The 26,784-nt window shown below is 40.1% G+C and overlaps 1 protein-coding gene across 7 annotated transcripts in view; it reads left to right on the top strand.

Annotated features, from left to right (window-relative positions):
- The window catches only part of grm8a (glutamate receptor, metabotropic 8a), a 315,548-nt gene extending 290,029 nt beyond the window's left edge, over positions 1 to 25,519 (top strand). For 4 of the 7 annotated variants that reach the window (XM_034674012.1, XM_034674009.1, XM_034674011.1 and 1 more), the window contains 3 exons: positions 22,666 to 22,806; positions 22,991 to 23,097; positions 24,701 to 25,519. In XM_034674012.1, coding sequence (XP_034529903.1) covers positions 22,666 to 22,806; positions 22,991 to 23,097; positions 24,701 to 24,713 — 261 coding nt within the window. In that variant the 3' untranslated portion in view covers positions 24,714 to 25,519. The remainder of the gene's footprint in view (positions 1 to 22,665; positions 22,807 to 22,990; positions 23,098 to 24,700) is intronic. The other 3 variants (XM_034674007.1, XM_034674008.1, XM_034674013.1) reach the window with 1 other exon arrangement.
- Positions 25,520 to 26,784: the final 1,265 nt, after the last annotated feature.

The following is a 26,784-nucleotide window of genomic DNA, read 5'->3' as shown; positions in this document are numbered from 1 at the left end:
AGTAATCTGATGACAATTTTCAAATTTCCATAAACAAATATCTGCATCCAAGAGCAACAAACAATCTGTTATAGATCAGATATTTCTATTTGTGGGACAGACGCTTGATAATCTTGTGAGGCATATAAGCAATTAGATATCCTAACTTCTAAGGGTGTATCAGGAATAATTGATCTGACCTCTGTTCAACAAACATGCACTTTAAACGTTTGGTAGTTCCTCTCCTGAGGACATGTCTGACACAGCTTACATCATTCCTTTTTTCAAATCTGCATCATGGTGTCCTTATTTTAGCACTGTTAAGAGTCATCGATTATGAATAAATCATACAAAAATTATTTCATTTTTTGGGTTCATAGCGCTGAAGAAAGTGAGAGTGAGGCTTCTGTGTAACTCAGTATTTACAGTGAAACTGAGACTCACCAGAAACTAGTGATGTGTCATGATCAAAAGCTGCGGCTCTGAGAGCTGATGCTTTATAGAGAATCAGAAGAGACGGCTTGCATCGAGAGAGAGCCGGCTCCCAGTTTTTTCCTTTCGCTGCTTAGCTCTCACAGTGCTCAGCCCCAGCTCTGCTCACAGCAGAACTTTGTTTTGATTGGTCAGCATGGCGGCAATGCGGCCAATCACATGTGAGGATATAGGATCATACCATTATGTTTCTTGAGTTTGTTTCTGGTTCTGTTTGCTTGAGTTTGGTTCTGGTTCTGGTTGCTTGAGTTTGGTTCTGGTTCTGTTTGCTTGAGTTTGGCTCTGGTTCTGTTTGCTTGAGTTGGTTCTGGTTTTGTTTGCTTGAGTTGGTTCTGGTTCTGTTTGCTTGAGTTTGGTTCTGGTTCTGTTTGCTTGAGTTGGTTCTTGTTCTGTTTGCTTGAGTTTGGTTCTGGTTCTGTTTGCTTGAGTTGGTTCTGGTTTTGTTTGCTTGAGTTTGGTTCTGGTTCTGTTTGCTTGAGTTTGGTTCTGGTTCTGTTTGCTTGAGTTTGGTTCTGGTTCTGTTTGCTTGAGTTTGGTTCTGGTTCTGGTTGCTTGAGTTTGGTTCTGGTTCTGTTTGCTTGAGTTTGGCTCTGGTTCTGTTTGCTTGAGTTGGTTCTGGTTTTGTTTGCTTGAGTTGGTTCTGGTTCTGTTTGCTTGAGTTTGGTTCTGGTTCTGTTTGCTTGAGTTGGTTCTTGTTCTGTTTGCTTGAGTTTGGTTCTGGTTCTGTTTGCTTGAGTTTGTTCTGGTTCTGTTTGCTTGAGTTTGGTTCTGGTTCTGTTCTGTGGATATATTTGCAGTTTTTTGTTAATTTGTGCAATAGAAAAGTTTGATTAAAATACTAAACAAAAGTAAGAATGGTTTTGTAACAGAATAAATGCAGAAAATTGGGCAATTTTAAGGCTTCTCATAGAAACACTGTACGTAAAAGGGTTTTCAACACACAGACCATTAGTTTTTGCAAAGTTAAGGTAAAACATACAGCTACAAAAGATCCTAAATTAAGAGCCGTTCAGGAGTCGAAAGAGCCGGCTCTTCTTTGGGAGCCAAATCAATAGAGCCGGCTCTCTGAAAAGAGCTGAACTTCCCATCACTACCAGAAACAAGAAACCGTGCACTACTCTGGGAAATGTAAAAAAAACCAAGAAATGATGGCGTTTACTTTGCAGACATATTGGGAGGGGTACATTTTGCTTCTAATCTGACCACACTGTTGCTTCTGTAGTTGCTAGTTTCATCGAAATAACACAGCAAAAGGAACAGCAACTATAAGCTAGTAAGGACAGCATCCCTTGACAGCAACTCTAATACTGTCATGGTTTGTAAGTGAGGGTTGCACTAATGTTGTTTTTAGTGTGTGGTAAAAGTTAAATGTGCAACTGCAGAAGTCATTTGTGTGTATTTGTTCTTCTTTCACAAGTATACCATTGTGTGTGCGATTGTGTGTGTGGATGCTGACACGCTGAAGGGTCCATTCTTACTACCGGGGCCCAGCAGCCCCCCGGCCACATTTATCCAACTAATTAGAATGTCCACCGATGACTTCTTGTGCATTTGCATTGGACTGTGTTTGCCTGGTGTGTTGTGTTTAATTGGAATATCCACCAGTGCACAATTGTGTGTCTGTGTATGTTGTTTCTAATTGGAATATCCTCTGGAGTGTGTGGCAGCTGGCTGGCTAGCAGAGAGAGCAGGGGAGAGAGGGAGGAGAGGGACGAGTGAAACGAATAAACAGGTAATGATGGCACTCGCTGATTGGGCTTTAATGAGGAGGGCTCTACCAAGGGCACAGGTTTGGACGGGGAGGGAGATGCACTGAAGTTAGCTGGGGGTTAGGGAACAACATGACTCACATTATGATTAATTTTGTTTCCAAATGACCATCAGGGACGTCCTAGTCATTCTGCAGAATTGTCATTGACATACAATACATATCACACCACTGTATTTTCAATTTTGGATGACAATTTATCCACTATACTCTAAAACTCCTAGTAATGATAAGGAGATGTAAATATTCATAAACACAAAGCTACTTAGAAATTGCATACTTTGAACATCAGAGGTTCTTTCAAGTCATTTTTTTTCACCTTTTTTTTGTTTTGTCGGCAATACGTGTTTGCTCTGAAATGCTAGTGATGTTCAGGGACTTGGGATGCTCATGGCAGCTGCTCATGTTGTTAATGGCACTGGGAATTGGGATGAGGCTGTGTTTGAAAAAAAATGGCTTGTATAAAACCTTTTTCCAATCTCCTTTGTATAAACACTTTGGTGTTGTTTGAAATAAACTCCACCTGATGTCTTTTGGTGTATCTTTTTTTTTTTTTTTTTAGTTTAAAGATTTCTATTGGGACATTTATTTTGCTATTATTGGGCTGGGCAGCTGAAGAGACATGAAATGTGGGGAGTGGAGAGAGGGGGATAACCAGCAGCCACCACTGCAAGGACTATAGCCTCTGTATATGGGGCACACTTTAAGCTAAAGTCTAAACCAGTGACCATTTGGTGCATCTTTTACAACAGGGGTTTCCAGCCTTTTTCAGCCCCTACCCCCAGATTATAGGTGCCAATGACTTGCGACCCCCACTGTCCCTCAAAGTGTAGACAGACTTTGCCACAAAAACTATTGAAGGAGTCATGGTGTTTCTTGTCATGATCTATCTATCTATCTATCTATCTATCTATCTATCTATCTATCTATCTATCTATCTATCTATCTATCTATCTATCTATCTATCTGTCTGTCTGTCTGTCTGTCTGTCTGTCTGTCTGTCTGTCTGTCTGTCTGTCTATCTATCTATCTATCTATCTATCTATCTATCTATCTAATCTGAATATTTATTTATTTATTTTATTCTGCTTGTTGAAAGCTTCGCATCGGTGTCTTGTCTCACCCTGTCAGGATTCTATTTCCCATAACTACCTGCTAATCATACATTATCCCTTACTCAACTAACCCTAACCTCAGGAGTTGTCTTGCAACAAAGAAAGGTAAAAAAAAAACTGAAGAAACACTTTTATTTGGAAGTATTATTTCAAATTTAACTACAATTTTTGTGGATATTTATACAATAATGGGTAAAACATGCCATTTGAGATTATTAAAAAAGCATTCTGGAACACATCTTGCGACCCCCAGGGGGTCCCCTGTTTTACAGTAAAGGTTTATAACTTACATTGGGATTGTCAAAAAAAAAAAGATACTCAAGCACTTTTAGTTTGTATTTCAAAACAATGCAACCTCAATTCATTTTGCACAGTAAAAGTAATGGATAGTACTGCAGCTTTAAGAACACAGATCCAAAATCAAACACAGGTTGCTTCAAGCACAAAGAGGGCAGCATTTGTTTGATTGACATTAAAAGGAAGTGAAGAGAACAAGTGTGGTTAATGTAATTAAAACAGAGAAGAAGGTTCTCACTGTTTTACAGCAATTAAACTAACAAACAAACATATGTGCACAACAGTGTAAGAAGATGCAAACTCTTGTTTGTATACAGATGCTTCATCCTGTGTCTTACTTCTCTTTTTTCCCTCCATCATACCTGCAGCTCTGATTTAGCCTCAGCAGAAAAATGTTTTCGCACAGAAGTCTGCAAATACTCGAAAAGGAATCTCTTAAAGATGCACAAGTTGCTTTTGTGTCAATAGAAATTTCACCTGTTAGCTACATTCAAACTGTGGACTCCTGACAGGAGGAACATCTTGTCATTACGGCTTTCATTACCATCAACAGTTGTGTCAATGTGTCAGAACTTTATTGGCAGTTTTTTGTGTGTACCAGCTCTGTGTGAAGGTTGATCATTTCAAAATGAGAAAATAAACTCATTCATGGTACCAATAACTTTTTTTTATTACCATGACATTCCAAAGGGGTCAATGTTGTCTGATTTTTACTCTTACTCTTAGAGATTTAAAATTCTGGAAAAGAGGCAACTCTACTTTGCATCGTCTTTGATGAATAAAGTTTGTTCTTATTTGAGCTGCTTTTTCATGGCTCCAGCAGTAATATGATGCTGTAACATTCTTTATTTTTTGTAATGTACCATTCTTTCAAAACCAAGAATGGCCAATGAACTTTGATGACTCTTTGTCTTCTTTTAGTTATAAATCATGGGTTCATATTTTTCAGACTACCAGAAGTTACTCAACCTTTTGAGTAGCCGAAATGGCCTCGACTTTGCTCGTCCTGATAAGTTAGAAAAGCCTTCAAAGGCCCGGAGATGAGCAGAATGTTTCTGTTTGTTACAGTGACCTCTACAAATAGAGAAAAAGAAGAGGTGAAGGCTACGTAGGTGTAGAAAGTTCAGTCTCTGCTCGTACAACAAAGGTTACAATCTGTGTAACCTTCCTGAAAAGGAAGCTTTAATTTAATCAGTGTTGAATATAAAGGTAGCCTGTTAGTGAAATATTATAAACTGCAAAGTTGACTCCTCACTCATCCACTCTTTGCCACCCCATCTCCTCCCCTTGTACTCCGGTTGCATCCTTTCTTCTCATATGCTCCCATTCTCATTCCCTCTGATACCTCTCCATCACTCACGTCCTGTCCCTCACACTCCTCTCCTCTGAATACCCAACACAGCTCTTAGTCACAGTGGGCAGAGTAGAAAGACGACAGAGGAGGAGAGACAAAAAGAGGGGAAGATAAAAAATGAAAGGGAAAGTCAGAGCGAGAGACAGAACAGGGAGGGAAACACAGAGAGAATAAGAAAGAGGGAGAGGGAGATTCTTAACCATCACCATCGAGGGAAGTATTGTTTTGAAATAGGTCATGCTACCAGGAAGAGGCTGCTGGCTCCAAACAGCGTGCGTCGCACCCTGCAGAAAAGGAAAAGGTTGTGTGTGTATGTGTTGGGCTCGTGTGTGCTCTTCCCCAGCCGCTCTCTGCTTGGTGTAAAACCCTAACCACAGGGTACATCCTCTCCCCAGCTCGCTCTCTTTTTCTGTCTGCTTCATCATTCCTTTGCCTGACACTATGGACTTTCTTACTTCCTTCTTTCCTGTCTCTTTCTGTCTCCTTCTTCTTATCTGTATCTCTTCTTCCTCTTTCTCCCCTATGAGCCCCCTCTCCTGTTCTCCAGATGTCTTAAATATGGTCCGCTTGTTATCTCCTGCCTCCTACAGAGGAAGAATCAACTTCCCTGCTGCTACACACAAACCTACTTGCTGTGTGTGTGTGTGTGTGTGTGTGTGTGTGTGTGTGTGTGTGTGTGTGTGTGTGTGTGTGTGTGTGAGTGTGTAGCTCTTTCTTCACAGCTTGCCTGGTTTTGGTATGTTTGTTTTTGTGTGCATGGAGATTTATGAGTGAGTTTTAAGTAGGGGTGTACTAACTGAGAATAATTAGTGCGTGTACTCATTCTGATGTTAAAGAGTTCTAATAACTGATTTCGATACCATCGTCATGTTTTGAGCTAATTGTTGTTGCTGGGTCTATTTGTATTTCTTATTCATAAGGCTGTCAAACTATTCATATTCAAAACTGCTTCAAAAAATTTCTTATGCTACTTTACAATCACAAACTTATTAAAAAGCAATCTTCAGGACTGATAGAACCAATCAAAACCCTCTCGTTTGAAGATACAAACACTGTAAATAAATTAGAAAATTGTTAGAAAAGCAGTAAAATGAAATAATCAATCAAGCAACCTTAAAGGTCAAAATGAACACTGATCATTGTGCTTTTTCTAATCTTTTTTCTTGCATGTCATAAAATTTTGTGCTAATCAGATCTTAAAGGGCTCTAAATAGTCTATTTGAATTTCAGCTAGGTTATGCTGTTGTATCTTGACCGCCCGTGATGTGTAGATGCAGAAGGAATCTTCGTGACACTGGCTTGCTTGCATAGTAATACGTTTATTACAAGAAAACAATACCAGTATCGAACAAGCACCCGGAATGCTTGGGAGAACAGCTCTGCAAATCTGCTGACTCCCAGAATGCTGTTGACCAGCACCTTTTATAGGTCTGCGAACCAATGACATAGCCTACTACCAAGCCCAAACTTATCTTGATCTCTAGTTATCTACTATACCCTCCTGGGCTCTAGCCTAATGGTTACAAAACTTTTCCATGCATGTCACTAAATTGGAAGGGGGTCTCAACCAAAATTCCTTGAATGTCTGAGGCAACATAGGTTTCTTTTTGACTTGTTTTACGTCAGTTACTTATTTCCTATCAGATACTTCAATGCTAACTGCAAATATTCTATTTCCTCACTTTTAGAAAACAAAATCCCATTCCGGTTCACTCCTGCAGCACTACATGTATGGATGCTAACAAAAATCAACTTACAATGATGCTTGTTTAGATAAGATAAGATAAGATATACTTTATTGGTTCCCCATTGGGGGAAATTCTTTTGTTACAGCAGCTTATAACATGGGACAGGGGAAAACAACAATGCACTAACATAGTTAAAAAATATAATAACAGTAATAATAGCAATGATAAAGGTAAAATAGAATAGAATAAAATAAAATAAAATAGAATAGAATAAAATAGAATGAATATGGCAACTATTACAGATGTATACACACTATGTACACTCAAGATAGCCATGCAACGTAAAATGCACTAGCGGGTATACTTTGTTTTTAATTTCTAAACTGCTGCTCTGGTAACTCAGAGTCACTTAACACATATAAACATTTGACATTTTATTAGTAATGAAAGGAACTCCTGGATTTCCTGAAAGTAATGTTTTGACCCCCCTAAAAATTACTTTTTTCCCTCTTGGTTATCTTTCATATTCAAGAGGAAGTGTGTCATGGTGTCTTGATCTGCTGAAAGTATGCTACATTTATTTTTTTTGTTACCATCTTGGATGTTTATGCAGAATAGTAGGGATGTGTTTCAGTGTTTTTCACCACTGTGAAACAATCAGTAGATTATGTCTTATTTCTTTGTTTCAATGCTTTGTTTTCATTAGCATCACTCGCTCACTACACAAGCTCTCTGTAGAGATCAACAACCACTGTTCTCTCCTCAGCTCTCTCTTGCTTGAGGTTGCTCTGGGTTAAAAATACAACTCAAGATCTCTTTTTGTATAAGCTTTATTACCTATTGATACAATAGAACCTGAAAAATAACATAGATTAATAGACTGTATCATTTAAAGTCTTGGGGTATCAAAAGTATCGAAATATTGAACATTTTGACAACTTGAATTGGTCAATATATGTCAACAGGGCAAATATGGCTGATAGCAATACTCAGTGGTTATATCAGTGCACCCTTTAATGACCCTACTGAGACATCAGCTATTCTTACAGGTCCTTTTAGTGGCTGCTTAGGTAGTTTTTGTGTCATGCACTGTTATTTATGGGGTTATTTTTGAGTTACAAGCAGTACAGTTGCAGCTCTTTTCCATCAAAATCCCTCTGTTGTTAGAGACGTTGGCATGAACACTAAACGTGGTCTAAATTAGTAGGTACAGGGTGAAATAATAGGGTATATGATACAGCCTGTCTATCTTGGGAATGGGTTGCATTTGTGTTGTCGTATCATAAATACAGAGCTGAATGTTCAGAACAGTATGACTCCACAGGTTCAGTCAGTGAAGCTGCAATTCACACACACCTTTGCACCTTTAGTCTCTCAAGGCCGCCTATTCACATTATCTCTCTGACAAATTCTCCATCCTTCTCTCACACACCCACCCACAGCCAAACACACTACCGTCAAACACACAAGTGTCGCAGCCTCAAAATTGCTCGTTTTAAGAGGTGACGAATGGCAAATCGCCTCACTTTGAGTAACAGTGCTTATTTTTTTTCTTCCCCCCTTGATTGCATTCAGTCCTCAGGAGTTTATAAAAGCACACACACACACAATCCATCTCTGCCCCTACTAGACACACACGCACACATATACACACAGTGCTTAAAGGAACTGTCCTCACACAGATTTATGGCAGTGACTGTGGTCCCTGTGGAGAGCCTGTGACCGCCCAGATCCTCAGCGGGAGGGACCATAGGTGATCAATCTACAGTAATCTGAAGAGGCTGGGAGAGACAGAGGAGGACAGAGACAGGGAGGAGGAATGAATAAGAGAGAGTGGGCTGAGAGGATGGAAACAAAAATTTAAAGTAGAGGAGGATGAAAGTAGAAAAGTAAGTTGGGGGGGCAGCAAAAAGTGAACACACAAGGCTAAAATCTTACAAAGAAAGAATGAATCAGAGTGTGGGAGTGCGGGGTGAGTGCAACGTCAACAATGTCTAGCAGATAGAGTCAACGATGGATGAAGGGAGGCAAACTAATAATAGAGAGAGATGAATGTTTTAAAAATATGAGGAGGAGAGAAAAGTAGAAAAGAAGAGGGACGTAGGATGAAAAGAGAGAAGGAAAACAGAGAAATGTCTCATTTGTTTAAAAAGCGAACAGATGGCTAAAGCTGTGGGGTCGTGAGCATTCGGGTACCGAAACTGACCCACTCTGTCACACACAGCTGTTCCAAACAGGATACTACACAAGCCACAAGGGCCTTCAGAAGATTCTCCTGCAGGGTTTTTGGAACAACAAATGTATTTCCATTTTAACTCAGTCTCGTCTGTGAATGATTCAGCAGTAGTTTTTTCATCATAGCCCATGCCTGGTTGGTGATTGGTGGTGATTCCTGTTACAGCTGATAAGACTGTTGCCTGTGCAGACAATCAGTAAATATGAAAGCATGCTGAAAGGGAAAAAAATCCCCCTGTATTAAACATATAGTGTTTGCTTCAAGGCAGAATACTACTTCTGAAAGCTTGCATCCTATTGGCTATCATCTGACAAGGATATATGCCTTGGGGACAATGGACAACTTGGCTTGTGTAAATAATGTCCAGCCAAGACTTGAGAAGAAGCCAAGCAAAAATTGCCCCTCAAGATATGTCTGAACAATAAATGCCACAATTTATTGGTTCATTACATCTCTTGTAGTTCATTTTCATTTGATAGGTCTCAGTTTCATTGTAAATAAGTTACACATAGACTTTACTCTGGCTTATTTCATCTGTATGAACCTGAAGAAACAAAACATGTTCCTGCAATTTACCTGCAGTTAATGGTTGCTAAGCTTGTTAAATAACATTGTAGTGTAGCTAGCAGTTAGCACTAATTAACTTAAAACTACGATTCCACTTTTTCCAATTAGCAACAAGAGAAGTGGTTGTGTGTTCCAATCAAAAGTGAGGCTTCTCAGAGAGGGTCTGCAAAATGAACACCACCATTTCTTGGTTTATTAAATTCCCTGCAGTAGCACGCTTACACAGTGGCTTCACTGTTGCTTTCACATACGCTACCAGTCAAAAGTTTGGAAACACCTTCTCATTCAAGGGTTTGTATGTATGTTAATATTTTGAGCACTGTAGATTAATACTGAAGACATCAAAACTATGAGAGAACATATATGGAATTATTTAATGAACAAAAAATTGTTTAACAAACCAGAATGTGTTTTATATTTTAGATTCTGTAAAGTAGCCCCCTTTTTCCTTCATGACAGCTTTGCACACTCTTGGTATTCTCTCAGTCTGCTTCATGAAGTGGTCTCCTGGAATGGTTTGTAATTAACATGAGCCTTGTCAAGAGTTCATTTGTGGAATGACTTGCCTTCTTAATGTGTTTGAGAACATCAGTTGTGTTGTTCAGAGGTAGGGTTAGTACACAATGGATAGCCCTGTTTGACTACTGTTGTAATCCAGATTTTTGCTAAACCGGATTATTTCATAGTTTTGATGCCTTCAGTATTAATCTACAATGTTGAAAATAATTAAAATAAAATAAAAACCATTGAATGAGAAGGTGTGTCCAAACTTTTGACTGGTAGTGTATATGTGAACCCAAAAAAGAAAGATATTTTATAGCTTTTTTCTTTCTATTAATGGTCCTTAAATTAGTTATATTAGCAACATCATGATGCAGTCAGTAAAAATAGAAGGAAAGAGCTTTTCAAATGCTTGTTTGTTGAATGGAGGTCAGATGGGTAATGTCCAGTGCATTCCAAAAAGTCAGAAAATTTGCACACTGATTCATCATTGTATTACATGTTTCTAAATGCGTAGATTTATCGCTCAGTTTAACATTTTGATGTAGAATGGATTGTAATGTTAATAATAATGCAATATTGTAGCATGTGAAAGGTAGTACTGAGGTTAATAATGACGTTGGAAAAAAAGACTGAAAAGTGCATATCTGAGAGCAAACCTTAAAAACACCAAATTATGCTAATATGACATTTCTTCATAGTGGTTTGTATTGCATTGAAATTATCAGGCGACAAAAGCTTTCTTACTTTATTGGAACAGTTCGTTAAACTTCCCTTGTTAAAGTTTGAGAGTAGATTTGATTCTTGTTTGACAGAAAAACGTTACTAACAATTGAAAGGCCAACCACATCAGTACAGGGTCTGCAGACATGGTAAGACACCAGCTCATATTCCACTGTTCCCTCACATATCTCCTAATACCCAGGGATCAACGTACAGAGACCAGATCTCTACTGACCAACGTTTCCCTCCTCTGCTGGACTCATATCGCCTTTATTCTGGCTGAATTTACCAATCCTTTCAAGTGATTATTTTCAACAGGCTGTGTGCACGTGTCTCCGTGTGCACGTTTGTGTGTGCGATCACTTTTGATTGAACAGATTTTGGGAGACTTTGCCTGGTTCTGGTGGGATTTGGTGGTTTGGTTGAAAATGGGGGAGAGACAAACAGCATGTGTCAGATCCTGACATCAAATGGGGAGATGTTGAAAGTTGGGGGGGATGCCCAATGGGGGACCTCACACAGAGACACTTGCAGCCACATACACACACACACTTCTCAGGGGAGGAGTGGAGACAGGCAAAGAACAGTAAAAATCCAAACTCCCGCACACAATACTCTTTTAAGGCCTGATGCAACAGTCTTCTCCTCATGCTTACATCTCAGAAACAATAAAAACACCAACATTGTACATTGTCATATATTCTGTTTATTTTCTACCCCCTCTGTAGCTGTCATTTGCTTTCCCCTGTATGTGTCAGACTGTAGAAAGACCTATTGGATGACAAAGCTAAAAAAAAAAAGATGAAAAACTTTCACCAAAGGCCCTGAAGAGATGAACAAGTTGTGATGTCTCCTAACTTTGCTACACATACTGCTTTTTAAGTCTATAAACAGACCCCAATGTAAATTATGTAAAATGCATGATATTTCATGGAAACTGTGCTGTATTAATTAATCAGAAAGACTATAATTTAGACAAAATTAAAGCATTGGAAAATTGATTAATGAAACCCTTGAAGATGCTCCAATTTAATTAGTGCTCTACTGCTGATCGGGCTGATCCCAAGAGAAATACAAAAGTTTGTTGCCTTAAAAGCTGCGGCTGTGCAGATGTGATTACTTGGCATCCAATTGCTGGCAATGTTGGGGAAATGCTTGGCTTAGGTCTGTCAGACTCATTCACAAGTTCAGCCTGCATGTAATACTCTACTGGAGAACTGGAGAATATCAAATCCCAGCTTTAAAAATTAGCAATGGTTCCGCTGCAGCTCTGAATGCACAAAAGCAACTTGAGTATGGAGTGGCTGTGGCTCAGTGAGTAGAGTTGGTCGTCTATCAACCGGAAAGTTGGCGGTTTGATCCCAGCTCCGGCTGTTACATGCCGAAGTGTCCTTGAGCAAGATACTGAAACCCAAATTGCTCCCTCTGTTGTTCAGAGGTGTGTGAATGTGAATGAATGAGATTAGCTAACATTGATGGTCCCTTAAGGCTGATTTATACTTCTGCGTCGCCCCTACGCAGCAGGGGCTGACGCGGACATGAGCCCCACATACTTGTGCGTCGATGTGTCCGTGTCGCGCAGCAATTCTCCTCCGAAACGCTTGAGGGCAGTGTGGTCTCTCTGATAGCCGGTCGCCTGCTTCCGGTCCTGCTACGATCTCTGTTTACTTTTCCACATCGATTCAGAGCGTGTTATGTTAATCTACAGCTGATACATGTTGCTGTTTATCATACAGACATGATTACATGAAGAATAGAGAGGAGGAGATGAAATACACAGCCGATGTGTGGCCGATGTCCGGGATCCCGGAAGTGCTGTGAATGCGGGAAAGACAAAGCCGTCGAGCGGACCAATCACAGAGCTTGCGGCCCGTGTCGGCTCTACGCATAGTTACATTTTGGAGGAGGTGCACGTCAGCTACGTGCGTAGGCCTCTGCGTAGGTACGGGAGCTACGCGGACCCCCGGCGTAGGGTATGCCGTTGATTCAACGCAGAAGTATAAATCAGCCTTTACTGTCCATTCACTCACTGATGGTAGAGTGAATGGACAGTAAGGGACCTTCAGTGTTAGCTAATCTCATTCGTGGTCACTCGCTGATGGTAGAGTGAATGGGTGTGAATGGGTGAATGTGACAAGTAGTGTAAAAGCGCTTTGAGTGGTCAGAAAGACTAGAAGAAGCGCTATATTAGTACAAGTCCATTTACCATTTACCACATTCCTAAAGAGGAAACAGGTTGACCGATTGTTGACTTGTGTTTCACAGCTAGCTGACGACTAACTACTAACCTTGCAGGTCGTAATTATCCTTAATGTATCCTTTTACTTCTTAAGCAGCAATAATTGCATCAGCAATGTGGTATACATTTTCTTTACACTGATGTCTGCATCATTAAGGAGACTGTCAAGGCAATGGTATGGTGATGGCTGCTGGAAGTCTTTCATTAGTTGTTCAAACTGTTCTGGGAAACAAATGAAGAGACGTGCAGAAATAGTAACAAATAGAAGGATATGCTTTGTCATCTTAATTTGCTTTATTTACTAATTGAATTAGAATTACAAAAAGGGATTGGGACTTTGTAGTGCAACACATTGCTACTGTGGGAAATCATTCTGTATAATTCCCTGCAAACTTCTGTCAAGGTTGCATAACAGCCGGCGCACTTAATATTTATGATGACAAGAGAGCAGGCGAACAGCTAATCCAGTCTCCCGTTCTCAGATTGTGACACATTTAACTTCCCACAACTTGGTCAGCACTCCGTTGACTGATGACGCTCCACATACTATGTTCTCTCACTGGGTATTTTAATTGGCTGTAGCTGTGCACAGTGGGGCCACAAGCATGTCAGTTAAGAGAGTCGGAGAGAGATATAGTCACTCCTTACACTATGAAACTCCTCTGCACAACATCAACCTCCGCCTCATACAGATCTGCAAGTGAACAAGAGCTCCGCTAACAAGCTGGAGCAGAGCAAACACACATGCAACAACAAATGCCCCCTTCACTCCTTTATGACACACTCACAGACCTCATGACAGTATGGATCAGATGCAGGAAATAATGTGTCAGTGCTGTTTTGTATGAGGACACTTTTGGACATCAGCTGCAATGTATAGGCCCAATTAAACTGCATGGACACAAATATAAAACTATATATAGAGGAATCTGTAGTCAAAGCATTTTTTGAAGAGTTTTTCATCACAGCACTATGTTGGAAAATGTGTTAGATGGGCGTGTTTAGAGGAGCTTTGAGGAGATTTAACAAGCTCTGCATCAAAAGCATCTAGAGAGACTAAAAGCAGCTTAAGTTTCTTACATTAGAATTAAAAAAGAGACACCCAAGATTTTCACCTTTGCTTATTTTGAAGCCCATAAATGGGTTTACAACTGAACACTTATTGTAATTGGTGGGTCTTTCCTCTGTGGCCATGAGCCAATTCTTTTGAGTCTATCCTAAAAGCAGTTTTGAGTTTAGCTGCATGAAATGTAAGAAACTTTTTTGACTTAGCCTTGAAATGATTATATTCCATGAATGCAGATAGAAGTAAGAGGTTGTAAGATGAAAAACATTTACGTCCTTAAAGAAACTCTGATAGAGTTTTGTAATCATTCCTGAGGGACTGATACAAATGAAAGTATTGACACTTATTTTTGCAATCTCTCTTGCTGCTTTAATTCTCAAGTCTTGTCATTTGCATTTTCTCTTTTATTGTGGAACAAAATATGTACCTAATCCCTGTATCTGCAGAGGAAGTAACTACCAAGACATAATCAATTTGTTAAATTGGTATGACTAAATGCATGACTTTAGGTCTTAGCAGTCTGTTGTTGTCTCTTGCACGGCTGTTTTGCTAAGCAGCTTTTGACTCAGGAGATCAATGAGCAATGATGCATTTTACTGCCTTATCCAAAGGTGCTCAGCAGAAGAGGACCAGGTAGATGAAATTTGAAATGAAACACTTGTTTCAGCAAATAAAATAATTCAAAAAGAGCTGAAATGCTGAGATGTTTTTTTTTTCCACATAAGTCTTGAGCAGCTGTGTACTGAATTTGTGGTGGATTGGATGAACCCCTAGAAGTGGATTCTAGACGGACCCCTAGAAACGACATACACCAATTTTCACCAGTTTTTGTCAGACTTCAAATGTCAGACTTCCTGTTTGGTTTTCATTACAATGTTAACAGACTTTTTTGCATTTTGGAATGCTGGATATATGTACCAAATTTCATGTCTCTAGGTAAAACTGGCTTCAGCTGCTGTGCCCTGAAAATAGTCTTTCAGGTCACCCTATTGAAAAATTGTATTAATCCATTTTTGACATCACTAAACTATAATGTTTTTCACCCGATACAGGTGGCAACCTTTGGGACTTTTAGGGCAAACCAATGCTACCAAATTACTGATCATTCACTGTGGAAAATAACAACAATCTTAAGGAATACATTGGGGTCCTCACACCATGGGTACTCTTGGAAAAAGGCCCTAAGGCCCTGTCTTTTACACAAAGAGAACGCCTTAATTGTCACAGCCAGAACCAAGCTCCCTTGCTACAACCCCACATGTGAAGTAGTTAGCCAAGTTTACAAGCCATACCAGCTAACAGAGAACCTGCTTGTGTTTGTCAGTCATAAAAGCCCTCAAATCTCTCTTTATGTTTGCCACATTTTGTTTCTGTTTGGGACTGTCCAACATTGTATTTGATGAAAGCTAAACTACCTGTAAAAACTAGACCTCAAAGCTAACAATACTGCTAACAAGCAGTTGGCTATTTTTTAAAGTTGCTAATGGGGAAAAAACTAACTTAATAAAACTATAGAGGCATGTTTGTTCAAATCATAAATGTCCTAAGACTTAAAAACACATGGCTTCTTGAGCTGTTTATTCGTTGACAGAGGAAGCTACAAAAAAACAGATGGTGCAACACAGCTAAGCTAGCTGGCACCATTTCTATCAACGCTTCTCATACAGAAGATGACTTTCTGTCCATCAGTAGCACACACTTGTCACTTATAATTCACCAAAGTGAAACTCAGCACATTATACAAGATACACTTGAATAACCAGTGAGTGTTGGGATTGTGGAACCTAACAGTCAACTTTCTTACCTTTCAAGGGTGTTTCAGTCTTGACATTGTGAAATGTTGGTGACACAGCGCCTTTAGTGTTGAAAAAAGTCAAAGTTTTCTCATATTTCTTTTTTTGTTTGTCCACTATGTGACATTATGGTTCTGTCGTGCTCCCATTTTGGAATTAAATTAATAAAGACAGGGCCTCCCATGGCTCTGGTGATTAAAATGATGAGTGATCCCATGGTGTCAGTGGACAGAAACAGGAGGTGACAATTAGACGCATACCAGTGCGTTCACACACACACACACACACACACACACACACACACACACACACACACACACACACACACACGCACACACACACACGCACACACGCACACACGCACACACGCACACACTGAGGTTTTGACATTGACTGGAAGTGTGAAGATAGTTACAAACCCTTAGGCAGTCCATTAGATCAAATTGCGTGTAAAACCGGTTCAAATTGAATTGGCAACTATCAAGGACACTGAAACTCATAACTAATGAACAGATGAACATTATCAAAGGATCAGAGCTGAGGTCATCGGGGAGAAAAACACAGAGAGGAGGATAAGTAGAGAAAAATGACGCTAGATGTGTTATGATGGGGGGGGTTTCAAAGAGTGGATTGAGAAACAGAGGTTTGTTTTTTCGTAATGAAACGTCATGCAAAAGGCTTTCTCATCGCTCTAGTTGTCTTATTCTCATCCCCCCCTTTTCTCTCTGACTGTGCTGTTGATCGGGACATGAAACTGAGCGGCCTGTTGTCATTTATTTTAATGAGAGCTGGGAAACAAAGAGAGAGTGGTGTGGCATCTGCTGAGAGATCTCTTTGACTCTGCAACAACTCTATGCCAACACTCAGCTTTGCAGTGCAACAGCGAGCAGATTTATCAGCTTCTTCTAATCCATTGGTGTTCATTTATGGGATGTGTGGATGGATTTATGGGATGATTTAGGAACACGTGACTCCACCAGTGTGTTTCTGTGGATGCTCTATTAACGATTATTTTCTACTTGAAATTACACTTTAAACATTAATGAAAAATGCTCCGCTCTGCACAGCCATGCCAGCAAATAACATCAAGCAACTTCTCAGCAACACAAAACATAAACGTGGTTGCTTAATTGATCACACGGTCAAATTTGCTAGAGTGCTAATATGAACATGTGTGAGCTTCCTTGCAACTGTCCTGTGGGAAAATCTTCCATTTCTATTTGAGCAGCAGGACTTTGTTCCTCAGTTCAGTCGGTGGCCTTCAGCTCTGCTCTGTCATCACTACTTCTTTCTCTTCATCACTCTCTTTAATGCTCTTCTACCCCCCTTTTTCTTTCCAACTCAACTTCCTTGTATTGTCAAGTTATGGTTGTTCTCCCTTGTTCTTTCTTACCTCCCTCCCCCTCTTTCACCTAATGTCTTTTATATTGAGTCCATCTTTCTCTCCCTCTCTGTATCTTTCCGTCCCATCCCTCCCCTCTCTCTCTGCTGTTGGCTGTGTTGCTGGCCAGCGCTCTTTGATTTCACCACTCTTTTTCTCACTCTGTGCTTCATATGAAAGGAGTTGCAATAATCAGAGAAGCTGTGTAATGACTTGGAATGTTTCGTGTCTCGCTTCATCAAGCATGAAAAGCAAAGATTTGTGTGTTTCATTTGAGTGTGTGCTTCTTTTTATACCATGTGTCGCCTGATTCCTGTGTTTGCATATGCAACTGTTGACACATGCTATAGGAATGTTACCCCGACTCTACTCATTTCCTACAACCTGGTTTTAAAATCACAGTTTAAACTACACTGTGAAACCACTGACGTGTTTTGGCAGTGACTTTAAATCACACAGCTGTTTATTTTTGGAGCCCACATATGGTGCAGGGAAGCCAGGTAACACAACATATGTTCAAGGGTTTATCTTAATGTGTACATGTCATGTGTCTCTCCCTTCTGTGAAAGCGGAAATTGCAGCATATGAAGATGTACGAAATTGTGTTAATTTGATTCATTTGACATAGTGTTCAGAAGCTGTCAGTCAATTATAGTAAAGCAAAGACAGCTCAAAATAGTATATATATATATATATAAATACATACACAAATTTACACATTAAAGGAATCATAATCAAAATAAATAAAAACAATATAAACTGACAAAGTGGTAAGAAAATAAAAACAATACAAAGTGACAGTGCAATAGGCAGTTTTAAACAGATGTGTTTTGAGTTGTGATTTGAAATGGGGGAAAGAATCAATGTTTCTGAGTTGAGGTGGTAATGAATTCCAGAGAAGGGGAGCAGAGCGGCTGAATGCTCGGCTTATTATAGTTATTTCTGTCCAGGTGTGGATTTAATAGTAACATGAGCCCGATGTGCTGCTGTTTGCCAGACAGGAGAGCAAACCACTTCTGTCTTGGTGGTGTGGGATCATCAAAGTACCTTCAAACATGCTACAGTACATGCCCCTTGGGTTTAATCTAGATCCACACTGAAAGTATGCTCAATAAGGTACAGGTGTTTGATGGGTTACTTAGCCTTAGGGGGGCAGCATGTCCTCCCCGTTTTTTTAGATAAGTGTATTGAGAAGAAATATCCAAGTAACTATCCAATTTCCTAAAATATATTTAATGAAAGACAAGGTGTACCAGACAAACAATCCAGGTCTCAGCGGTAATAAATGATGTTAATCAACAGTGTAATAAAGTCTGTGTTGAACAACAGTGGACCTATAATTTGAGCACTAATTGAAAAATAACAAGGTGTGCAGTTGAGGAAAACCCTAAGATGAGCAGTTATAAGAACCCCTGAGAGGGCTATAAAAATGCTCCTGCATTATCAGCAAATACTGATAAGCACATTTAGGAAACACTACCTGAGGACAGTGACCAGTAATTGAGCTAAAGCATCACTTTTTGAAAAATGTAGGACTGAAAGTAAGTGCAGCACGAAGCTAACTATTTATATACATGCTCCTCCTCTTTCCATTCTTATTCTCCCAGGTGTGAAAAGCAACCGTCAGTCTACCTGTCTGTACCTCCGTCTGAATCTCCTGTCACAGGCCAGAGTGTCTCCATCTGTGAATGTTTTAAACCTTCAGGGAGCACATAGTGTGCAGCCAGTCATAGCTAATCGTCCACTTTCAGAGTGTGACTTTTGGGATAATAGAGCACTCGCTCAACACACACTTAAGCTATTATCAGCTGCGGACAGCAAGGAGGAGGACAGTTTGAGTCTCCAGTGTGTGTGTCTTTGTGTAAATAACAACTTTGGACCAAAGGCTAAATGTAATGGAAGCGGCTATCAGGAGACTGTCTGCTGTTTTTGATAAAAACAAGTTCACAGCTTTAAGAAATCTCTCTTTCCTCTCATTTTTTTGTTATTCTGCCTTTTTCTTCTGCAGGTAATTCCTTCCTCTATCATCCCTCAATATTTTTCTCAATCTCAGGTGCATCCCTGTTGCTCCCCGACAGAAAACTCTGTCTATCTGTTCCTCAGTGATACAGCCACTCACTGATCCGTGTATCAGGGCTATTCCATTCAGGGCAAATTGTTGGCTTGAAATATGAGAAAGAAAAATACAAATACACATATTCTCTCCATGCATATCTGTCCTGGCCCTTTTACTCTAGCAAATGAGAAATCCCTCTCTTTGTTGTGTATTTGTTTTATGCACAGGTGTGTGTGTTTGTGCATGTACTTGATGTGGAAGACAACAGACAGGGTTGAAGTGTAAACTCAAGCAGATCCTGTAGGGGAGCTGCAGGCAAAGCTTTTACACCAAGCCCACTCTGTGATACTATCACAGCAATATTAGGAATAAAAGAAGGGATTTAAGTAAGAAATTATCTGCACAGCTTAGTCATATTGCTTCTGTGTGCTTGGGTTGGCCTGCATACGTCATTTAGGATATTAGCTTTGGATGAATTTCTGTGCATGTGTGTGCTAGTTGCCTGTGGTTTACTGGCTCTGCACTCTCTTCCCCTTTGGCTACTGTCAATGATATCAGTCTACGCCTTCAGGAAGGCATGTGTGGATGTATCCTGCTATTTTTAAGCTAGTTTTCTACTGACACAAGAAGAGGAGAGTGTTTTTGGAAAGGGATGATATATTGTTTGGTCTAGTTTTAAGGATATTTTTTTGATAAGGATATGATAGCCACTGGAGTCAGCCTATCCCTCTGCTACCTCATATCACTCCACTAAGCCCCTCCCACCAAATGTCCAGTCAAACCTGCATGCTACCTGTTGTCACTGCAAACTATCTGTTCCTCTCAGCTAGCTGTGTTAGACTTTCAGGACAGAAACAAAGACAGACAATCAATATCTGTCCAAATGAAGGTAAAAGTAACAACTGGTGTTCTTCACTTGGCTGTCGGGCTTTCAGCACCACTGAGGCGAGGAGAGAGAGTAAGAGAGAGAGAGAGAGCTGCTGACACATGCCACGTCAGAGTTAGATAATATAAATGATTGGTTACTTCCATGCAAGCTAACCCTGATTGGTTGTTTGATTCAGACTGGTGAGAATTTTGAGAAACTAAAAAGAGCTTACAGACAAGTAAAAGACAAAGAGCAATTATACGTAGCTTTAAGTCTTTCATTGTCATTATTATAATGAGAATGAAAAAAATGACAGTGTCCTTCAGCACACAGTCAGCTGCTTAATTAAAGAGCAAGTGTCTCATTTTAGGCATCTTTTGTATCTACTTGATGTGTATTTTGAATCCCATTTGCTGTGGAAATGTATGATAAGATGTCTGGTCATGTGTCGTCCATCTAAGAGAATAAGAGCACTGAGTTCAAGTTCATTTGATGCCCATAACCTGCATATGGTTTACCTGGTTTAACACCTTCTTATCAGGGCTGCGTGGGGCTGTTGTGTCTGAGTGAGGAGCCAGAGGTGATAGTTTTTTGTTAAGTCCAATTTTTCAAAAATGGCTTGTCATCAGAACAACAACTTTTCTGGAGGTAAATTTGCAGCATATAAAGCACACAATGGATTCTGAAATAGCAGAATTAAAAAGAAAATTGAGAACACCCCGGGTGATGTTTTTCCCTAGCTTCACTGAGGGTCCTTCTATTATTTAGCCCCCCCTGGGTTGCTAGCACTGTCCCTGCCTTCCACCCAAAGTCAGCTGGGATAGGCTCCAGCCCCCTGTGACCCCAAACAGAATAAGCGGTCAAGATAATTAATTTAACTTACTTCAGTTTTGTTCAGTCAGCCTGATTAATTAGTGTTATTGTACCATTCAAAATTAAGTTGGACCCAAACATTGCAAATAAGTAATGGTAATGTCAATACTTTATGTTCACTCAACATATTTACAATTAGTAAGTTCAACAAAATTGTGTCTCGCTAAATGAAAGCATTTTAATTAGGTGGAAATTCTTTCCATAATTGTATTACGTTCACCCTACAAATTATTTATTTGAGTGTAGATACATACGGAGTTATTGAGCTGCAAATCATGCGAGGCTTCTCTATATGTGTCCCAGTGATGTGATGATAGGCGACAATGAGTAAAATAGGTCTTCTTTAAGGAAATGAAGACAGCAGTGGTGAATCATCACAAAATAATTGTCACGACTATACTTGATGTTTTCTTTTTTTTAAGCTAGCTGTAAAAACTAGCAGTCCTGTGTTAAAAGTGAAGCTTCACTTTTTTCTGTTTATTCTGTTTCTACTCTCTCTTCCTGTCAGGCTGGAGTTACAGTTCTGCCTGTATCTGTGTGTCTTTTTGACAATCTAGCGAGCCTTTTTTTTTTCTCTGTTCTCCCTCCCTGCATCAGTGTCTCCTAACCTGCCCCATCCAATAACATCAGTTGATGTTTCATGTATCTTCCCTCCCTTCCTCCTCTTTCCAAGCCCCTCTTCCACTTTCTCAGCCGGGCCATTTTTACTATTATTGTTCATATTCCATCTCCAGCTCAGCCCTCCTGTCTCTCTCGATGTACCGCAGACAGTGCTGGCCTGATAAGCCCTGTGTCTTGAGAGCTTGTCAGCCGTGTCAGGTCTGTCCTCCTCCAAACCGCTCTGTGAAACTCACTAAGGACCTGAGGACTAGCACTCAGTCCACTCCAGCGTATATCTTCTTGACTGTCTTCTCATTTAATTTGAACTGTCCTTGAAGAACTGATATGGTTTTACAAAATTGTCTCGTACAGCTTGGTGTACCCACACGTCATGTCTGTCTTTAAAACTGCTGACATTTCCCTGTAACTAGTTTCTGCCAACATCTCCACCGAATAGGACAACACCTGTCTGCTTAACACCGCAACTCACTCTAAACTGAAAAAAACTCCAGAGATGCTCTGAATCATGCAGGGAGTTGTAGTTTGCCAACATCTCAATCTCTAAAAAAGTAAAGTTTTAGATTCCCACAGGGTCCCATGTGGCACAAACTTCATCTAAACTCTCCCAAAAAAAAAAAGAACCTCTACTGAAAGTCAATTTAGTCGAAATTCTGTCATTATCATTCTACCTGATGCAATAAACCACACCCATCTGGTGCTTCAGCCTGCCAGAAACCCCCGCTTAGTATCACTTCACAATCTTCAACGGAGACAAGCTCTGCAGCACGCGGGCAATTAAGGAACTTCACTGGTGCCATCATTTCATATACCGTTTGATATGCGTGTCACTGTAGCTGTCAAAACACAAATTCTCTGCTAATTCTGCTCTTGTTAGACCACCCTTTACTTCCCATCTCCCCTCCCTCTACCCATCTGTCCTCCTCCTCTTTTCCTCATCAGACGTTTTCAGTAGTTAAGGAATGATACAGACTCTCTCTGACAAGCTGAAATGTGATAAATGACTCACCGTCTCTCTCTTTTTGTCTCTCTGTGTGTCTATCCTTTTTAGATGTATATCCAAACTACTACCCTGACCATCTCTCTCAGCCTGTCTGCCTCTGTGTCTCTGGGGATGCTCTACATGCCCAAGGTCTACATCATCCTTTTCCACCCTGAGCAGAACGTACCCAAACGGAAACGCAGCTTTAAGGTAAGCCAGAATTGGATGTTTGCGACTAATTCCCCTCAGAATTTCTCTCAGTTTGGTTTGATATTTTGACTCATTTGTGGTGATGAAATGAGGCTTTCTATTACTAAGAAGAGATCAATAATATTCCTCTTAAATGATAACATTAAGAAAGTTTGAATATCTGGTCTCTGGATGTTTGATGCAGGCGATCGTGACAGCTGCCACCATGTCGGGGAAACTGGCCCCGAAGGGAGACCGGCCCAATGGAGAGGTGAAGACTGAGCTATGTGAGAGCATGGAGACCAACAGTGAGTAAGAGAACACTGAAGTTTTTTATCTATACATATAAAATCCATATAAAACTATATTCACAAAGAATTATAATAAACATAAAAAGCGCAGAAAAGTCAAGATAAGTACGCTATCAGACCAATGTGGAGCATGAAATGTGCTGACATATGTCACGTCCAGTTAGGTATGGTTAGGTCAGGCAGTTAGTGCAGAAATAATAACAACTGTCATCAGTCTGAGTGTGGTAACATTTAATAAAAGCATATAAAATCATATAAAAATACACACACAACTACACACACATGAAAACAAAAGCAACCAAGCAAAAGCTTATCGCCGTCTCCCAGGACAGGAATAATAAAACTGCACTTTTTGCTTTAAATGCATGTTGTATGAACAAAGTACCATACAAACATACAAACACTCCCTCTTGTATACCATTTTGCTTACATACACAGTCTGCATGAGGCTTTTGTGTTGCTTTAATTAAGCAGAAAAAAGGGTTGACTCCAGCTTGAGAATTGATTTCACGCCTGGCTTTCTCTGCACTGCACACCCGCTGCAACATTGTTGTTTTTGCAAGTGTGTGTTGTTCTCAAGTTCTGTTTTTATGTTGCGCTGTTTGTCCCTATGTCAGCAATCTGCTGCTGACATAACAGGAGCGCGCGTGCATGTACAGTACATGTGTAAATGCAGGCTGAACCACAAGTCTCAATCAATCTATGGATGCACATAATTGTGTATGTATGTGTGTGTGTGTGTGTGTTCTTTATGATAGATGTGTCTGCATGCTTGTTCTCGTCTTTATTAGCATCCCCACGTGTGTCTAAGTCCTGCCGTGCATGCGTTTCTTTGCAATTTGTGAATACTTTATGAAGGCGTATGAAAGGTTCCAGGCCTGTAGAGGCAAACTCTACGTCTAGTGTCAGCACTTTATCAGCGTCAGTGAAGTAAGCGGGTCACAGTTCATTCATTTAGCCGACGCTTAAACAGCTTAGTCATCTCCTCACTTGCATCTCCTTACAGCAACTTTAAAACTTCAGAGCTCTGTATTGTTCAAGGATCAAATGTATTTATACAACAGGAGCAGGCAAAAAGACTTTCTGCTTTCTTCATCGCTGACATTTTGCGTAAGAGCACTATTCAGAAAATATCAATAAAAACATGTGGACACTTTTCACACGGTGAGAAAATGGGAAAGAATTGCATGCACTTACTCTCGTGTCTTTGACATATTATTATATAGTTTCATGAAGGAGCCTTTTTCCTTTATTCCAGCAGTATGTGTGAGAGACAGGGGGAAAAAAGGGTTGTGTGAAAGCATCAGAGAATAACAATGGAGCAGTTAGAGGCCTGCGGTTGGTGCAAAAAACATTGACATTTACTATGGAATGCTTGAGGGGACACAAGACATAATGGGTTTGACAAAAAGCCCCCGACAACTCAGGTGTACTGTGTTTCTGTGACACTGTTACGTGACCATCTGTGGCAAAATCTGCTCTCAACTGTCCTTTTTCTTTTCCCTTTCCGTTCCACTAATCTGTCGCGTCTCTTTTAATCTTCATTTCCTCTACACTTCTTTCCCCTCCTTTTCTCTGACCTCTCTTCTGTCATCTTTTTCCAGCTTCATCAACTAAGACGACGTATGTCAGCTACAGCAATCATGCCATTTGAAGGGACCACGGAAGAAGAGAAAGAAAGCGATTGGACAGTAGAGGGGTCGTGTCTTGGGGCGGTGCAAGGGGAAAAGGAGGAGCCGTCGTTCTTTACCCCATCGGCTGGACAAACTGGCAGACGGACAGAGCGCCAAACGGAATCCAAGCATGAGACATTTTGTATTGTTCCGCATTGAAACCACAGAGAGGGCGGGACCACATAACAAGCCAGTCAGTGTGCCTGCTTTCCCGCTGCTCACAGCTCATTGGTCCTACCACGAACTTACCTGTTTTAAAAAAAAGAGACAACATGAAAAAAGTGACATGCCATGGGACACTGTGGTGGACAGAGTAACTATTTAAAACCGTCAAAAAAATAAAAAAAAAATCCAGAAAATGAAAGAAAAAAAACAAAACATCTGAGAAACCATGTAGACATTATATCTAAAAGGGCAAAGGTGGGGCCGGGAAAGAGATTTAACAGAGTACATTTTAAAAGATATTTAAAAAGAGAAATGTAAGAGAAAATCTATGAGACTCAAACATGTTTGTTGTTATTCTCTACTTGTAAGTATTTTTGTGGTCGTGACGATTTTTTCATTCTTGTCTCACCGTTGTCTGATGGATCGCCCTTGCTTAATGAGATGAGTGTGTTTCCTCCTGCTGTCTTGGCTAACCGGGTTGTAGCCTTGGGTCGTGAAACCTGTACAATGCCATGGTTGAAGCATGCCAGTTTTTATACAAAAAGGAGATTTATTTATAATAAAGGAATGTTTTGCAAATGTGTAGATTGGTGGTCGTTTGTACCTTTTTAGATTTTGAGGACGATCACTCTGCAATGTATTTCTTTGGGCCCATGACTGATCTTCATTATTTCACATACAAATCTACACATTAGTTAATAATTAGTTCAATGCTAACATTAGATTCCTAAATTTTAAAGCTGTTACAGCTCCTTGATTCAATCCAAAATAATACAACTATTCGATTGATTGCCATAAAAATGTACACAGACATTCATGAATCCAAAACTTAAAGATACAGTATGTAAAAATGGGAATATTTAGCAATATGTAGCGGTCAGATTCTATTGAAACGCTCCCTCTTGTAGGTGAAGTGATGGTGGCCTTTCAGGACAACAACTCCTGTGATGCATGAACCTCCGTGTCAAGTTTACACCATCAAAAACATCTATTAGTTCACATTTATTTGTACAAAACTACAACCACTCTTCTTCTTCATCTTCCAACCAATACATCTATTCCCTAACTACAAAAACAAGTAGGTTACTACGTTGTCTGTTCTGCAAATTTCTGAGCATTTAGCAAAACTAATGCCTTCCTATAAGCCTTTGCTGTACTTTGCATTTAGTGCTTTAGCAAACTTAGCATGCTGTCCCCCAAAGCTAAAACAGTAAAGAGTATACTGTAACATTTGTTTCAAAGACACATTTTTTACATCCAAAATCGGGCTACATCCAATACACCAGTGCTGCAGTATTTTACACATAGGATGGTGTTATACTAGCTAAAACTCCGCTAGGGACATGCACCAGTGCAGCCACCACAATCACCATCATGTTACCTGACACAATTGAAAATTCTTCCTATTCATTGTGTGCTTTAAGCGTCCGTTAGGATATCTAGCCTAACCAGGCTTGCTTTGCCAATTGTCTCCTTCAGTGAGTCACAATCATGCATGTAAGGAAAACTATGGTGCACGATGAAGTCACCACACCTTAAGCAGTGCTGGTTTGATTGAAAGACTCCTTTAATCTAGACAAGTGACCAACAAATGGCGAATTGGTCATGAGCATTGGGTCTGTACCTCATAGCCATCAAAGCTACCGTTGCCTTAGCTCATTAAGGATACTGATTGCATGATTGCAGAGTCCACATGGCGAAAGAGATGGTAACAGAAAGAGCTCCACAGCTGCAGAGACACAACAGGTAGCTGACTTTTCTGTACACAATGGAAACTGTCATAAAAGTACAGTTTAAACTAGGGATGAGCAATGATTTTTGAATATTCAAATGTTCATTCACTTAGGCAA

Source organism: Notolabrus celidotus, chromosome 21 (assembly GCF_009762535.1).
Source record: "Notolabrus celidotus isolate fNotCel1 chromosome 21, fNotCel1.pri, whole genome shotgun sequence".
NCBI classification, from domain to species: domain Eukaryota; kingdom Metazoa; phylum Chordata; class Actinopteri; order Labriformes; family Labridae; genus Notolabrus; species Notolabrus celidotus.
The sequence above is the reverse complement of the archived record's forward strand: the minus strand, read 5'-3'. Positions and strand labels throughout refer to the sequence as shown.